Source organism: Acromyrmex echinatior, chromosome 13 (genome assembly GCF_024713525.1).
Source record: "Acromyrmex echinatior isolate Ae372 chromosome 13, ASM2471352v2, whole genome shotgun sequence".
NCBI classification, from domain to species: Eukaryota; Metazoa; Arthropoda; class Insecta; order Hymenoptera; family Formicidae; genus Acromyrmex; species Acromyrmex echinatior.
The window spans coordinates 4526713-4545656 of NC_141864.1; the positions used below are offsets into that span (position 1 = coordinate 4526713).

Consider the following 18944-nt stretch of genomic DNA (forward strand, 5'->3'; position numbering starts at 1 on the left):
ATGGTGTACCCGGTTGGACACATCGGGGGAAAGGAGTCCTCCGCGTGCTCCGACTTGGTACACGCGCCTTCAGTTCATCGAGGATCTTCGTCAAAATTGCATCCCTTTGCCGGCGGCGCGTCCTCCGGTTCGAAAGAGTGTCTCGAGTGTCTGGTAAACATTTCTCGAGTTAACGAGGGGAAGTGTACGACGTGAGAAAAAGAGAGAAATAGCTCGGCAAAATCATGTGGAGAATTCTGATTGCTGGATTTTGCACGGTGAGTCTGTGGCCGGTACGGGGTTAATTTCGTAAATATTTTCATTTTATGTAGAGACAAAAAAGATTTTTAACGCTGGTTATAAATTCTTATTTCCTCTTTTTCCGTGTTTCAACAAGAAAAACAAATTTAAGGAGTCTGTCGGATAAATTGTTAGATATTTTATTGAAAAGTAAAACGGAATTCTCGATTCGCCCTTAGTTATATTTTGTTAGTTTTTACGTTATTTATATTTTTTTAATTAGCTCTGTAAGGTACAAAATGAAATAGGAATAAAAATTTCCACTAAATTTGTATAATATTTGTTCTTATTATTATTTAAATACGATCTAGTAATAATTCAAAATTAATATCTACAATTTTAAATGAATAGATAATAGTATTTAAAATGAATTTGTATTATTGCTAAATTGTCATTATTATTGCTAATTTTCATAAGTAATAATGAGGAATGGTATTACACAACTTTCATTTAAACTTATATATATTAATTTTTTTTTTATATATACAGTGAGTGCAAAAAATTTCGTACAAGGAAATTTTTTATAGAAAAAAATTTTATTTGTAAAAAATAAACATTAATTAGCAATTTTATACAATCAATACATTCTGTCCTAACATAAACAAACGAGCTTTGCATGTATTTTTGATTTTAAAAGCTAAATTTCTTGACTGTATGAATACTTTTTGAGCATCCAAACAATAGAATTTTTAATTTTCGATTATTTTTCAGATGATATATTTTCTATAATTAATACATATTTTTTTATATACATATATAATTTTAAGAAACATATAGTCTATTTTATTTTTAAATAGCAAGAAATGACCAATTAAACGTCGAATCGACGTCAAATTGTTGAAATCATCGTATCAATATATCGATTCGATATCAATTCCATGACTCATTTCTGTTTGAATAATATTTACTTTTTAAAAATAAAGCTTTTTTAAAAAACATTTTCTCTGTGCGAATACTTTTTACACTCATTGTATATAAATACGAAAAATTATATAATATGCTATAATATATTAAAACTATTTCTTTATTTATTTAATGTACTCTGAAAGTGCGCATTCGTGATATTGAAGCTTCGCAAACTTCTTCTCAAGTAACAAGTTACTCGTTATTTGATTTGCACCGTTCCGCTGCTGCCTTTTCATAAATCTATCATGAGACGAAGGGTTCAGTACAAATTTTCTTTTTTAGGAACTTTCGAAAGTAAATTCAAATTTTATTTCTCAGTTTAAAGGAAATTATCCAATTTAGCTTAAAATTTTCAATTAAAACTTAACTTTTTCCCACGTCCTTTTAAACAACGTAACTTTAATTATTCTAAAGCACTGATTCTTTAATTTATCAAGGAGTAAAAAAATATACAATTTAGACTCCTGATTAAAATTTTAGTCGAGAATATTTTTATTTTAAATCTTGCAATTCTTATTTTAAATTTTGCTAAACGAAAATTAAAACACACTGTACAATCTTTATCGACATGAAGGACGATTTTTGGACGACTTTTGTGGATAAATCAGGTCAATCGTGAATGATGGACGACCAGTAGATTTCCATATCATCCGTTCGTGGTGACTTATGTTTGTCGCGCGGTGCCACGGATTTGTTTGACATTGCGTGATGACAGTTTGTCACGCTATGAATCTACGTGATGTTTAAAAAATGTTGCTTTTATCAAAGGAGACTGCCACTGATTTCTTCTATTGACTCCTGTCAACCGCAACACGTAATCCTTTTATATACATAGAAGGAAAATCACTTGGTAATATCACGTAAACTTTACTTCACAATTATCAAGGCACAAACAAGACCTGCAGTTTCTGTCGATAAAATTTGACATTAGCGAAACAGCTAGTAGAAAGGAATGTTATCATTAATTATCTATTCCATCTTCGAGCGTCTCTTTTGTCCCGTGACATTTAATTACACTCCTTGCAACTCCCAACTCATTTTTCCCTATTTATTTGCCGTCGAACTCATCGTCGTTTTTTCTTTTTTTTTTTTTTTTTACGTAGTACTGTCGCTACGACTTCGTAATATCTACCGCTAATGACAATCTTAATTAATTTCCGTTGGGGAAAGAGGCCACCATACGAGGCCTCGAAGATATTTTGTATTGAAGAAATGATCGATTTTCATTTCACTGGGACGAGCAAGCGAAACGCTCGTCCCAGATTCCTCTCGCAATGCTCTATTTTGCGAAAAACCCGACGTTCGATGTATTTCTATATTACGTCATTAAATTATGCCGTGTCGAAAATAATGCTTCGTCGATGCGCGCGTTCTCCTCACGTCGATCTACTTTTTCTCAAACCCCTGTGCGAAAGAGAAAGAAAGAAAGAGAGAGAGAGAGAGAGAGAGAGAGAGAGAGAGAGAAGGAAAGAATATATATAAACGTACGGAAATAGAAGTATGCGTCGTGGTTTCGCCGAGGATAATTAAAAATGCACCCCATTAATACATGGCATTCGAGGCGACGAAATACGATAACGGGCAATTTAAAGCGAACCGCACGATCGGCCGGCCGATACGTTTGATACATTTGAAATATTAATGGCCTTCCCAAATGACGAAATAATTGAATTGTGTCGGACATCTCCCCGCGATGGGTGTGCGGCAACTAATTTCGCCATGAAACGCGATATATCGGAATACTTTAACACACGTGCGCGCGCGAAAGTATCGAGAGGATTATGTATATCGTCATAATTCCTTCGTGTAAAACGGTTCATGCACATAATGTATCGCACGGTCATTCTTTCCAATATACCTATACCAGCATTACATGCAACATCGCGTAACAATGTGTACCTGATCGACACGATGTAAAAATTTTTATAATGGATTCGTTGAAATATATATCGCCGGGACGTTTATTTATTCTCGCGTCGTCGCGCGATCCGTAGAGGGTCCGCACGTTACCGAAAACAATTCCCCGTTGCAAAGTTTAACTGAAATTTAATTAGAATACGTTCGATTTAAAGTTTAAATTAGAGTTAAAATTAATCTGTTTATAGGCGATTAAAATTCTAATTATGCATACATAGATACGATAGAATTTTATGGCGCAAAGATGTTGTGTTTGATGATATATAAATTTTATAATTAAATGATGAGCTAATTATAGGTACCAAAAAGTGTAATATAGAACTCAAAACATAGTGTTTCTGAACGATATTTCATTCGCCTGAAGAAAGTATAAATTATCTCTTTATAGTTATTTTTTTCATTACAATAATGTATCTTTATCAATAGAAATAATATTATAATTAATTAATATTAATTAATATTAATTAATATTATAATTAATAATATTATTATAATTATAATTAATATTTTTCAAAGTAGAACACAATTAAATTAAAATGACATGAAATTAATTTCAAAGTGATTACAAAAAATCATTTTTCAATCGTGATTCATTTTAACGACATTTTGACATTATCGTGACTGAAGTTGTTCTGTTTAAATTAAAATTTTATTTCTCATGCCATAATTTTTTTATCAGAAAAAGATCGATATTTGCAAATTTTTTATACCAATGCTAAAACATAAGTAATTTTTTAAAGCTAACTCATGTATTATGAAGAAACTTTACATTTTTCTCTTGTCTCAACTATTTATTTCTTTAATAAAAACCGAACTTTTATGGTTGGATTCCGTTCTGGAAAATGATTTATCTCTCAACGAACCATTTAATTTTATTATCTTTAAATACAGTTATTTTTCGTCAGTTTCTCATTTCTATAGACTGTTTCTTTATTCTTTTCTTTTTTTGTCTCTTCCTCTTTCTCTCTTCTCTTTAGTTACTGTAAAATTTTTCGATGGTGACACATTTCGGCACACTGTTTCACGTTTTACATCTTCCAATTAACATACTTTTATCTCCCTAGAGAGGGAGATAAATTCCAGGCAGCCTTAAGGATTTATTTAGCAGATAGGTCTCGTGCGTCGAAAGATTTAACTGTACCGAATTGTAACCGAGGACACCGATGCCGCGGATGAACGAGCCACAGTGCTAAAGTGGCATTAAAAAAAAAACGGGATTTATGAAGTCATAAAGAGAAGGTTTGCGGTTCTCCTCGAATGAGACCGAAATAAAAGACCGAGGACTGTCCGACTTTACCTGGCCAATCGTAACCGCTTCGTCTCGCGTGGCAGATTTCGAGCTATATTCTATTCTTTCCCGTTACGTTTATTCTGTTCTCCATGAAAAATAAAATTCTGATCTCGTATGTACTGAGTTGAAACAAAAGTTCGTAACTCTGTGAACTTCAAAATTCGAATAACTTTGTTAAAAATAAAAAACAAAGTTTAAATTTAAGAAGAAAGTTTTAAAGCTTAAAATCTTTACTTTTGAAAAATCACATGTCGTTTGAGTTTCTGTATTATATATAAATTTTATATAAAATAATTTTTATATACAAAATTACGAGCTAGACAAAATGAGAAATCTTCTTATTATTTTGTAGATCTGTCACGTATCCAAAAACACTTACGATAATTTTCGACTTTCTAACATGAAAGTTTAAAGTTTTCTCTATCAAATCGTTTTTGAAAAATGTTCCTAAGATTTTTTGTTATCGCGGATTAAATAAAAAAAAACATTTTAACTTTGATTATAATTCATTAAAAATCGTTCAATTAAAAACAGATTAGAGCTGAAACTTTACTCTATCATGGTATATACTGCCAAATTTTTTAAAAATATGTAGAACATGATCAAATGAAGTAGCGTTACAAACTTTTGCTCCGACTAATGTACGTGTATGTCGTTTTATTAATTATATTACTTCAAAACAAAATATTATAAATATACGTGAATGTGTAATCCGATTTGGTTTAGAAATTGCCATCTTAATTCTAACGATATAATTTTTATAACAGTCTTGATTTGAATTTAAAGAATCATCTGAAAAATGTTCTCGTAATAAAATACAAATTTCTGTAAAAAAATATATTATGTGATATATAGTATAATATATAATATATAATATGTGATTATAATATATTTCTACATATTTATACATTATTCTTTCTTTATCTATTCAATTCTATTCAATTATTTTAATTATCTAACAATCTTTATAAAAATATATATATGTATACTAAAAAAAAAATTTACTAAATTTTATAATAATATTTGTTTCAATTATAGTACTAACGAAATATTTACTATAACATATTTATATTTATATAAACATATTTATATTTATTTGATTTAAGCATAATCTTTTTATTTTGAGTAAATTTAATGTAAGCAAATATTTCGTTAGTACTATTAAAATAAATATTTATTAAAATTCAGCAAATATTTTTTTCAGTGTATTTAATTTATTTGCATTAAAATTTTGTAACATCCCAGAAGAAATAAATCAAGAAAACAATCTGTGATAACGTTAATGTGCAAGAATTCGTAGTTCGTATTTTAATTTATTTGCACTATTAATTATTCGGCTTTCAGCTTAATTTGAAATCAGTCTTCCTTTCCTTGTCTTGCAAAGTTCTCAGGTTATCACAGCGACGTAATCCAGACACGCGTATCTTATTCAGTCAAAGTCCCAACGAGTCGTGCAATTTCTATCAAACCAAGTTCAGCGTCTCGATGGAAATTGTTCGTTGGAAGACGTAATACGCGCGCGCGCAATCGGACACTTGATATCTAAATATTTCGATCAAACGAGCTTGTCGTCGAAGCCATTAAGAATATTGACTACGCCCCGGCATCACGAAGAGTTTCCAAATATTAACGGACGACAATTGTCGATGGCTTTACTTACAATTAAATAACTTCTTCTCGCATTCGTGGCATTCGTTTAATAGATTTACCGAATAAGTTAAATGTACAGACTTTTATAAGAAAAGAGAAAAAAAAGAAACCGTCCTTCGTCATTTATTTTTGCAACGAAAATATACAAAGAAAATCGTCATAAAAATGAAAGAAAATTAAAAAATATCAGCAAAGTAAAATCAATTTTTTTAAATCAATTTAATTAAGCTCTGTTTTGCATAAATTAAACTAATTTACTTATTTAATTAATTTAAAAAAGTTTATAAGTTTTGACTTTAAACTGAGCTTTTAGAAAAGATAATCTTTCTTTTAAGATGTATATAAAATTGATTTTAAATGTATATAAAATTATATTATAAATTTCTAAGAAAAATGTTTAATTTATATAAAGTTTGTAAATTTTTTACATTTTCACAAAATAATCACTATCTTTTATTAAAACGTATTCTTTACGAGAGTTTAAAATTTGTAATTGATTCCCCAAAGTTGAGTTAAGTTAAAAAGAAAAAATTAATCACTTTGATTTTTTCTCAGCTGTTCTTGCATATCTCTTTTTTCATTATGGATCTTTCAACTCTTCTAAAAAAAAAGAAAAAGTGTCATTTTCATGTTCATATAATCTGCACGTTACGTTTCGTTTTTTAATGAATTTTAAATCAAAGTCGTTTTTCAATATTAGATAAACGTTACCTTAAACGAAATGAGCTTCGCAAATTTGATGAAAGTGCAAATGTAAATTTGCAACGTAAGTTTGTCTCACATTGCAAAGCACCTGTACGGATTTATTCCGGTAGTTCTAATTTTATTACCATGTATAACTGCTTTATTAAACGCTCCAAATACGATAAAAAAAGCCGTAACAGTACAAATAATCCGTTAATTAAAAGAATATAATAAGAATATTAATGATATGCCTATGGAAAAATTAATTCTGAAGAAGCATAATTCGATGCAATATACCTATAACGGTATTCATTGTACATACATTGCGCGTAGTGAAAATGAATAAATGATCAAAGACATAAGTAAGATTTATATTTATAGTCATTATTATTATATAGATATCTTATCTTTGAAGCATATCAGATTACTTAGAATGAAGACATGTAAGAAAATCCAATAATCATATTTAAATTAGAAATTATGACTGCTCAGCTAAAAAGCTCAATTAAACACATGTAACATTTGCCTTGAAGAAACTTCAAGATATCAATTAAATCAGTAATACGCGCTATCATTAAGAAAAAACTGCAAAATCGCAATTCTTGGAAAAAGATCTTAATAGAAATTGAGGAAATTCTTGGAACTGTAGATAATGCAATCTTTTTATTTATTATGTTCTGAATTCTTTGTTGATTTTCGAGACTCTTGATTTTCACTATTTGTAATTCCAAATTCTTGAAGTTGTAATTGTTAGAAATTTAAAAAGCTCTTCCTTTTGAAATTAAAATTATATTAAACTATAAATATGCCGCACGCAATTTATCAAGCATTCTTATTTCCTTTTTCTCTATTTACGTAAATAGATTATTATTTAATTGTATTACTGACTAAAATCACACTAAAAGTAATTCCAAGTAAAATGTCTTAAAACAATGTCTCAAAACCTTATGTTACAAATTAAAACATAAGATATCTTAAAGATGACATATACATATTTTTTAAATCCATAAGAATATAATGGTAAATATATAATGTCTTCAAAAGTCAAAGATGTCTCTTATAATTAAGTGGTTTCAATAAAAACATTGGCTACGTTCACTAGAAAAAGCATATTATAAATTCTTATCTTCGTAAAATCTTGTTTTAATGATAGTAATTTATCTTATTAACTTATAAAATAATGATCTATAAAATGACTTATCAACCAGTTTCAGTTCTCTTTTTGTTTTTTTTTTTCAACAAGTCTTCGAATAATTTCACATAAAAGTAGAATAAAAAAACATTATATTAGCTGCACAGCAGAAAAAGCAGCTTTGCAACTGTTGCAAAATTCTTTAATACGATTGGTTTATATATATTAGATTTAATAAGGGGGAACACAGGATCAATCATAAACTGTTGTAAAGAATTTTACAACAGTTGCAAAGCTGCTTTTTCTGCTGTGCAGCTAATATAATGTTTTTTTATTCTACTTTTATGTGAAATTATTCGAAGACTTGTTGACAAAAAAAAAACAAAAGGAGAACTGAAACTGGTTGATAAGTCATTTTATAGATCATTATTTTATAAGTTAATAAGATAAATTACTATCATTAAAACAAGATTTTACGAAGATAAGAATTTATAAGAGACATATCAATCAAGATATTCGTGGACGATTCCAATTTGTAGTTTCAAAGATTCTAACAATTCGTGAACTTAGCGACGTGTAAAGTAATTTGCACGTCTAGATCTGTGGATTTGAGGATGTACTGATGCACAAACCTAGCGATCTATGGCTTGAACTATCTGCGTCTATGAATTTAACAATCTGCCCTAGTTGTCTATGCAACCATGAATTTATGAACTTGATACTCTATATAAACTCTATATTAACAATATATAAACCTTTTTGTCTATCGTTAAATTTAAAATATTTTTTTAAACTAGGATAATTCTAATAAAATAAAATATTCTTACGTTTAATATAATTTTATAATCTCATTTTACACTTACAAGTTTATCGAAATATTAATATATGAAATATTACCTTACATTTTTAAAAATTTATTAAAAATTTATATATATTTTTTTTTATTGTTTGTTGCATTAATTAAAGGAGTCTATAACTCATTAGTTTTTAATTTAATTTCATTATCATTAAAAATTTATCAAATAGTTTAATATAAATTAAACTATTTAATAATATGTTGTGTAGAACTACTTTAATTAATTATTTTAACAGAATTTCCTTTTTCAAATAACTTTGTTTTTTTTCTTAATAGCCTTACAAGTTAAATAGAAAACGTTAAAGTTGATTTTCTAAGCAGGTACCTCGATAAGTAACACTGTGTTATTTAAAGATAGCTTTATTGATTTATCTCGACGATCAATACGTATATGAATCAAATCGATTCGCAATGCATATCTTCTAAAACGTGAAATTCTAAAACGAGATGAGAATAAATCACAATTTAAAGCTTTTAATAACACCCTTACCTTTTCACATCGTCAGCAATTTGTCGCTCCGATCGGCAATCCTTTCAATTCGTACGCATCAGAAACCAATCACGGCAAATACGCGAACGTGGTAAATGCGGATGCGCTTACGGATACCGATCTGATATCCACGATACGGTATGATTGCGAACAAGCGATCTCGAAAAATACGGCCTACCGTGACCTATACGATGAGCACGGGCAATGTACGGCAGGCGCTCATGTAATATAATGTGTATGCACATAACGAATATCTTACGCGGCCACCAGAGCGTTTCCTTACACCGTTAACCGTATCGAAGTGGGTTCTTGGTTCTGGTCGCGTGCTGGTCACCTTGTTCCTTACCAATGGTAACGTAATGCTGTTGTAAATGTCGTTGGCACCGAGGTCGTCCACGATTCACCAAACAGGTCCTATTCACGGCGATAATTAATGCGAGCGTCGTCGATGAAAGGCGAACGTCCCGAGTATCGTAACGTAGATTAATTGGACGCTTAATTATCGTTTTTTATTGTATCTCGTACTTCATAAGAAGGCCCCGGAAGTATAATAAGCGTAACTTTTCATGTTATATTTTTGCGCTTTATGCAAGGCGAACGACTAAAGCATCTCGCGCAATACATATAAAGTAGCAATAAAGAGACGATTAAAGGGAAATAATTATTCGCACATTCATATTGTTCGTGTTGGTGTGCTGGGAGTTGAAATGATGTAATTGAAACTCTTGAATAAATGCGACGGTATGTACCAATGATAGAATCGATAATTATCCAGTGTATATAAGTTGTCGTCTTTTAAGTAGCTAGCTGAAGACAAACTGCAATGGGTTTCAAACATATTTCAAAATGTCATTCCCAATTGCAAGAGCTATTCAAAGCGAATACCTTTAATTAATTTTAACTCTATAAATGCAAGAGTATTCTTATAAAATATATGAAACTTATTTGTTACTATTATAATATAAAATATATTAAACTATAATTTTTCTAATAATGTATGATATTATAAAAATTATGAGTATAATTTTTAATACCATAATTTACAATTATTAGAAATTAGTAATAAAAAATAAATGTAGATTAGAGACTAAAGACAAATATAAATTAAAGTTAAGATAATTCAACAAAACTTTCACTTTCAATAATTTACAATTTAAAAACAAATTATGTCTCGATATTTGTTTTTAATGAGATAAGTAACTCTTAGATATAAGTAGGTTTATATCTTAGATATAAGTAAGCAAATTATTTTGAATGTTTCATACGCTAATTAGCTAGTATTATTCCTGACCCGATATCTGTACCGTTTTTCATGGAAAGAAATTCAATTCAATTAGAGAGTTTATGCAATTTTGGTAAACCAGGGCAACGGGGTTTCTTCTAAGTAGAAAGTAAATCTGATTAAAATTGAAAATAATGCGCGATCCGCTATAGTGCCACGAGCGCGACTGAACGGCAGTAAATTGCTTTGAAAAAAAAAATGTTGGCTGCATAACAGTTATAGAACAATACGGTTGCTAGATTTTAGCCGCTATTTATGCGAATTCACTCTGCAATTCACGATTCTATTTACGATCCGAACGCGTTACGCGTACGTTATCGCTTTGCTCTGTACTTATCATACGGTACTATTTACTCTAGACTATCTGCTGTAACAGTTTTAGCGTCATTAAGCGAAGGCAATTAACTATTTGCAAAACGTATTAATGCGCTTCTAAAACGTCGTTTTCAGATCAAATGAACGTTGCAATGACGAATTCACGACTGCACGTATTGTCTCAACGAGACCGAGAACATGTAACTAAAGGCCAAAACAGTTTTATTCGATTAACATACAGTGCGGAACGTCCTGGTGCATGTCGTTTACAAATTTTCCCTTCCCTTTCAATTACAATGAATAGAAGATCGCACAAAGATGTTTTCTCAAAATGAATTTCTGCACAGAAAAGATTGGCTGCTGCAGCAAATTAGATAGTAAAATATGGCATAGCATTGTTAATTGATTATAACAGTCAATTTTTGGAAAAGGAATTATTGTTCTAATCTTAATACAATTTTATTTTTATGCTGCAAATGTTGCAATAAGAATGTTGCAGAAGGAATATTTTTGTCTTGTTATCATACTGAAACAAAAGATTGGTTGCTACAACAAATTAGATAATTAAATATGGCATAACATTTTTAATTGGTTGCAGCAACCAATCTTTTCTTTCAGTATGATAATAAGACAAAAATATTCCTGATTCTTATTGCAACATTTGCAGCATTAAATTAAAATTGTATTAAGATTAGAACAATAATTTCTTCTCCGAATTAAGGACTTACATATCATAATAGAATATTTTAACAGGACTCTCACTTCTTAAAATAATAATAATAAGTAATTCACAAGACTAATAAGAATCAGTGCGGGAGAGAGAGCAATATTAATATAGAATGATAACTTAACTCCAACTGTTTCGTGATGTCTTCTTTATTCAAAGTATTAAAGTAATTTTGATTCTTTTTGAAGTTTTCCTTAGCAAACAATCATAGCAGAATAACTTGATAGTCCGTCAAGAATAAGTCACTCTACAGGTTTTCAAATCTGAAGTGGACGCTTAATAAACTCGAAATATTATATTAGGTGTTGGAATTAATTCGTAGCGTTTTTAATGAAAGAATGTTATTTATTTCACATGAGCATTAAAAAATACATTAATGAAAGTACTTCCCATCACTTGTAAAACGCTACGAATTAATTCCAACACCTAATATATTAAAAATTCTTCGAATATTCTTAAATTCATTAGAGAGAATTATAAGATCTCGTCACTTTATCAAAATTAATTTAATATTTGTGGTCCGGAATATCAAACGTGTCGAATATATCTTACATATTACGTTCTCAATAAAGAAAAATTGATTTGGAAATTTTTTTTTAGGAAAAGAGTAAAATAAATTGAAAGACTAATAATATGTTTGCCTTGTTCCTTGATATTTTATTTATACAAAAAAAAATTCCGTCCATTTTTGTTACATGTAGACTCCGTAATTTGCAGTCGTTGCACGAAAATCTGGGCTTTATGGAGACAAAAACTATAATTCTAACTTTCTATAAAAATTTACAAATATTAAAATTTCAGTATCGTCTTCTAAATAATGTTGTAATTAAGGGCCATTGGCCCATTTTTTTAATTTTAATTTTTAATATTTTTCCAATAAATTTAAAAGTCTGAATTTTAAACGAAAAAATTTTTTTAAATAATCTAATTTTTCACAAATACAAAAATTTGAACCGATGGCTCTTAATTACAACATTATTTTAGAAGAGTATTGGAAATTGTATATTTTTGTGTTTTTATATACAAGATCACTATCCATGAAATCCAAATTTTTGTGTAGAGATTGCTGCTACAGATTACAAGTTTATCGAATTATACATAGAAAAAAATTTTTACCTAAATAAAATATGAAGAAACAACGTGAAATTATTATTTTTTCAATTTATTCCTTTTTATTTTTTTTTTCAATTTTATTCTCTTCCTGAAAAAAATTTCAAAATACGTCAATTTTTCAATGCCAAGAATATATGTAAGCTCTAATAAGATTGATTTATCTTGAAACAAGAGTAACATATATATATATATATATAAAACAAATTTCTGATTGCATATAGACGAAACAGAATTTTCTAGTTTTTATTAGAATTCTAATTGAGATCGAAATTCTGGTTGATGTAATATTCTGATAAAATTTACTAGAATTCTTATTTTTACCAAAATAATCATCTCAATCAGAATTCTAATTATATCAATTAAAATTCTAATAGATTTATTCACAAAATTCTGATTCGTCCATTTTCTACTAAAATTACTATTTAATCTAACCAGATTATTTTTCTCAGTGTAGTATATATAGTAATTCAAGATTGAATTATTTAGAGCATTAAAAGATTCAGCTTCAATTGTTATAGGCACTTTAATTTCTAGTATTAAAATATTCTGTTAACAATAAATATAATTATCCCTATTGGTTCTATTTTATGATAGATCGTTGATTGAATCCGAAAATTTTTTTATAAATACGAGCGAAACTCAAAAGAAAGAACGCAGTGGATCGTAAAATAAATTTCCGGATATATAACTTTAAAAAAAAAAACATTGCTTGTATATCTTGCCGTCCAGGACGACAGGCTGAGAAAATTGAACGCTACTTCAGTGTTGTTCATGAGAATCATGAGCTACAAAATGATCGCGTTGTGTGCGACAGTTTCGAGAAGAAAGGAAACTACTAAAGAAATACCTCGGGATAGGAAGCGCAAATCGTTCCCGCGCGAGCCCTGAAATTTTCCGTCGCCGCCCTCTCGTCAGATCTTGAATACCATCGTTGGCTCGCGTTTCAGGTCGCCGCTGCCGTTGCCCAGGATTACGAGGTCTCGGACATTCAGTGCAGCGGCGCGGGATCGGCGGTCGATCTCCTGACAGCGAAGATCAAAAGGCCGGTTGGCTTCAGAGGGACGCCGCTCTTCGCGGACGACAGATCGGCGAATCCTCTCGCTGATATTCACTGCCAGATCAGGCCGGACCCAAACGATCCACAGGAAGATAACTACTTCCTGAAGGTGACTGACTTCTCCCGATGCGGCATCCTCAAGAGAAACGTGAGTCATCGAGCGATCGAGCGAGTTACGCGGAACGTAATTTTTACAAGGGAGTCCCACGATGACGCTTCGACTGAGGCTCCTCCGGGGCTTGCAACTGACGTTGCACAAACGGAACAGCCTTTGCGAATAGCGATCGATCGATAGCGATTCTAATTCGCAATTGATTCCCTCTCAGGAGCTTGCTGCTATCGCAGATATGCTTTGTACATTCAATCGGATGGTATCAGGTATCGAATGCCGTTATGATATTTCGAGAAGAAATAGCTAGCGCTCACTGTAACTAGCTAGTTGGATGCGTCCAAGTTTAACTGTACTATTCGCCTAATTCCGCGCTTCGCTGCCGCAAACGTTCTATATTTGAGTCACGACGCATCTCGCGGAACGTCCTTGTAAAAATTCTGACATATCTCCTCGTAAAATATTACCTGTACTGAACTGTGTAACTCGCACAAATCTTATTAATCAATCTTGTATCCAATAAGCTATTATTATCGCAATTAATTGTATTACCAGGGATTTATTCATCTGCGAGTGTGGTTTCCGGCCTTTCCCGGCGTGGTGATGCTAGCCGATCAGGAACTAATCCTGATGTGTCGACCACCCGAGCCGACTTTGCTGAGGCACAAGGCTGCCGGTTTCGCCGGCACTTTGTAAGTCACACGCATTCCACCCGCATATACACGATATCTCTTCAAAATCTCGCGAGTAATAGATGAGCATTATTTCCACCACGTCGCATTTCGCATCCGCCGAGGATGTGTAAGGAGCGGCATTTCTGCGCGAGTTCCTGCCTCGAGGAAACGGTTATCCGCTTATTTAATTATTATACTTCATATTAATGATATAAGTATATACGTATAAGTACTTTCAAAAGAGGTCTTGTTACAATTACTCTTTATTGTTTGCTTGATCTATACTATTGAATAATATAGTATATCCTGCAAGAAGAAGTAATAATATCTAGTCCATCAATTAAAAATTAATATAACTATTACAATTCTGCATTCAACAATGCCTTCAATAATTATTAAATTATATTGTAATATAAATGTAATGATATAAATGTAATGTAAACACCGTGTTAAGTTAACAATTCAGCGCGCAGTTCGAAAGTCTCCAAATATGGTATATATGCAAGTACATATATAGTATTAGGTGTTGGAATTAATTCGTAGCGTTTTTAATGAAAGAATGTTATTTATTTCACATGAGCATTAAAAAATACATTAATGAAAGTACTTCCCATCACTTGTAAAACGCTACGAATTAATTCCAACACCTAATATATATAGTAATTCAAGACTAAATTATTTAAGCATTAAAGATCCAGCTTCGACCATTATAGATATTTAATTTCTAGTATTGATTGTGTTCTCACGTATAACGGTCTAAAATAAAGATTCTTAATATTGTTAAGTGCTAAATTACAACATTGAAGTTATATTATCCTTAGTCGTTGTTAACTAAATATCTTTTCGGGATAAAACTGAAGACAAATATATCACGTAATAACACGGAAAGAAGATTTTGCTGAAGTATCTAAAAATTTAGCTGGATCTAAAAATAATTCTCGGATCATTAAAATAATTATGTAAGAATTTCAAGCATGATGAGCAATACTGCAAAAAATTGACATTCTAGCAACTAGTTTGATCATCTTACATAATTATTTTGATGGACCAACAAAATTATTTTTAGATCTAGCTAAATGTTTAGGTATTACAGCAAAACTGTCCTTTCCGTAATCGTTTCAAATATAAAAAAAAAATAATGTAATACACATTTTTAATTTTTATATATATAAATGAGAGAAATTTGTGACAGAAGTAGAATAATAATGATAGCTGATATAACAGCAAGAGAGAACGCAACGTGCTGAAGCGACGACGCGCGTCTGCTTTAAAGGGTTAATCGTTTCAGTCCGCACGGCGCCAGGGTGTCTGGGGTGGTGGAGGAGACGCCTGGCCGGCTCGAATACGAGGTGGCCCTTTATCGCGAGGCGACCGGCAACGTATCCGATAATTCGCAGACGGTCGATCAGGCGGTACCGATCGGTACGAAGCTGCAGCTGCGCGCCCGCATCAGCCCGGACAGCGCCTGGGGCTACATCAAGCTGTTGGAGGTGACGGTCAGTCCTGACCCGGATCAACCCCACGCCCCTGGTAGCGTCGTGCTCGTAAAGGATGGTTGTAGAAATCGTGATTTCGCATCCATCATCCCGCATCAACCGGCGAGGTATCGCGAGCGCAAGAACGAAGTCTTTCTCGATTTCGAGGCCTTCTTGCTCAGCTCGATGAGGGAGCGCTCCACCCTCTGGATCCACTCGCAGATAAAAGCGTGCATGGAGCCGCAAGATTGTCAACCGGTAAGCGATGATGATTTTTCTTGAACACGTCGTGGAGTACGACGAGTGCCAGTGATGTCTCAGAATCATATAGATCGTCATCCGACGACATAACATAAAAATCAAAGTATTAGAGCGGTAGGCGATATTATGGGTATCCCATCTTATATAGTAACTTGATTAATCAATATTTTGAATTTTTAACAATTACATTTATCAAAGTATTGTTCAATCGATTTAAAAAAAAAATTGTGGAACATTTATTATTTTGAGCACTACTTATAAAAATGTGGCAAAACACTGCATAATGATTCGAAGAGAAATAAGAGTTGTAATGTGGCTTTCCATAAAAATAGATTTAAAAAATTGGTTTTGTTTTAAAAATATAGTATTTAGTTATAAAATTAACAAAAAGTAGAATATTACAAAACGTACATAAATATATATGTACACGTAACTCTTCCGCAGGTAGCACTAAAAATCTATATTTCGGATTCGACTCCCAACTGAGGTAATATTTTTCACAATAAATCAATTTATTTACAAACTTCCAACATATTAAAATCTCTTCAATAGATGCCTATTGAGCATCAAATTTAATTATGATATTACTACAGTAGTTTAGCCTCGCTGCGTTTCTAAGTTCGAAAAAATTAACTCAACACGCAGTTCAAATGACTACAAATATATATATATATATATATTTATAGTATATAGTATGTATATGTATGTATTGTACATATATACAAATTCAAATGGAATTTAAAAAACAGAAAGACAAAGGGCCTAAAGGGAAAGACGAGCCTAAAACAATCGTTATAAAATAAAAATTTTATAACCGTTAATAAATAAAACGTGTCATCTAGTTAAAATCTAAACTTTAATTTGCCGATAACTAACAAAACAAAACAAACGTTTCGATCCTGTTGAATCATTATCAATGTAAACAAAAACGGTGGAAATATTACATAATTAAGATATATAAAAATCAAAGTTCGCTCTCTATCATTAATAATCAAACTCGCTCAATTTAGAATAAATGTTGTAATCGAAAACCGTGTATTCCTCTTGATAATGTATGTAGATTATAGACAAACATAACTTGTTTCTTCTATTGCGTGTCAATATAATAAAATAAAAACGTCGTCTATTCTTAGGCAATGCGATGAGAATGAAATAGTCATTACTTTAAGACGCTCAAAGACAATAATTTAGTTGAAGTTATTAAATTATTATAATATTATACGCAAAATTATAATAGAATTCTGTTCTGAATTTGATTGCAAATAGATTATCTAAAGAGGGCTTTATGGAATAATTATTTTGATGTAAAAACTTTGATATAAAAAAAGACTGTCAGAAATCAACACATTTAAGGAGTTATATTAGCAAAATGTCATATTCTCTATTATTTAACTTTGCATAATTTGAAATGTTTATACAATCAAATAAAATGTTAAATAACAAAGAACACACTCAAATATACATATATATATTCGTGTGTTAGTATCCTTAATTACAAGCAGAATAAAGAGATATGTACAATTAAGTGCTAAAATGTTTCAAAAATATTTTGAAATGTTTAAAAATGCATCATAATAAAACTGACTGTGTATTGACATATTAGCGTTATGATGTAACAGTAAGCTGCTGAACAAATAATTCCATAATCACTAAAAATTCGGCAATCCCATTTGTATAGCAGAGATGAGAGGCCATAATATCTATACAACCCCGCCACAATACTACCTTCTCCTCTTTATTTTTAACCCGAAAGTAGTTACCTGATTTTTTTACACACAATCATCTGAGATGTTTTTTCATTACAATTAAAATCACTATTTCAATGGAATTACATATTTAATATATGTAAAGAATATTCATTAAAAAAAAAGAAAATATGTTAAACAATATCCATACAAAACAATATTTTACAAGAATTTACATTTTGTTCATCTGAGTCTATAAAAATACTCTAGGCGACTATTTCCGAATTAAATGTATTTTATATGATCATCATTATTTGAGAAAGAATCATTATGTTTACTTATTAAACTTGAACCTTTCTGATTATCTGTTCATTTTGTTCTAATTTTGAGACTCTTCTGAAAAATAGATATAAATTTACAACAAGGTTTCATATAATTCTGTGAGCAGAGAGAGTCCAGAATGCATTTTTATTATTATACTAACAATGTACTGACACCATTTTGTCAGTTTAGTTACTTCTTAATTATTATACAGCGGAAAAATAGAATTTTTTATTATTATTTAAATGATATGCTGCGAAAGTCTGTCTGAATTAAAATTTACAGCTGTTAACAGAACATTTCCTATAAAAGCATTAATCAGAGAATTTTACTGCATGAATAACTTATATACTTCGTACTGCATGCGTGTCTGCATGTTATATATATTAGAATTTAGAATGGAGTCATTTGGGCGAACTCAACATTCGAATGCATTAAGTACACCAGCATGTCACACAAGTAAAATTTATGACAGAAAGAAAATGTAATAATTTCAGAATATAGTATGTACGACGCGGATACAAAAATTCATTATCGCAGCAGACGCCAACGTGATATTCAAAAATATAATCGAGAGACCTGTCGTACAAGACTTTGAAATATGAAAAGTAGTATTTATGAATCTCATATAAAAATAAAATTATAGATCATAGATATATCAGCAAATCTCGAAGTCGATGAAAAAGAGATAAATTATTCAAGTATTATCTGTGTCGATAG

At 30.7% G+C, this 18944-nt stretch overlaps 1 protein-coding gene across 1 annotated transcript in view; it reads left to right on the top strand.

Moving 5' to 3' along the window:
• The window catches only part of LOC105150683 (uncharacterized), a 22435-nt gene continuing 3491 nt past the window's right edge, over nt 1-18944 (top strand). The window contains exons 1-4 of the mRNA XM_087412700.1: nt 1-153; nt 13500-13847; nt 14364-14500; nt 15756-16215. Of these exons, the coding sequence (XP_087268826.1) occupies nt 1-153; nt 13500-13847; nt 14364-14500; nt 15756-16215 (1098 nt within the window). The remainder of the gene's footprint in view (nt 154-13499; nt 13848-14363; nt 14501-15755; nt 16216-18944) is intronic.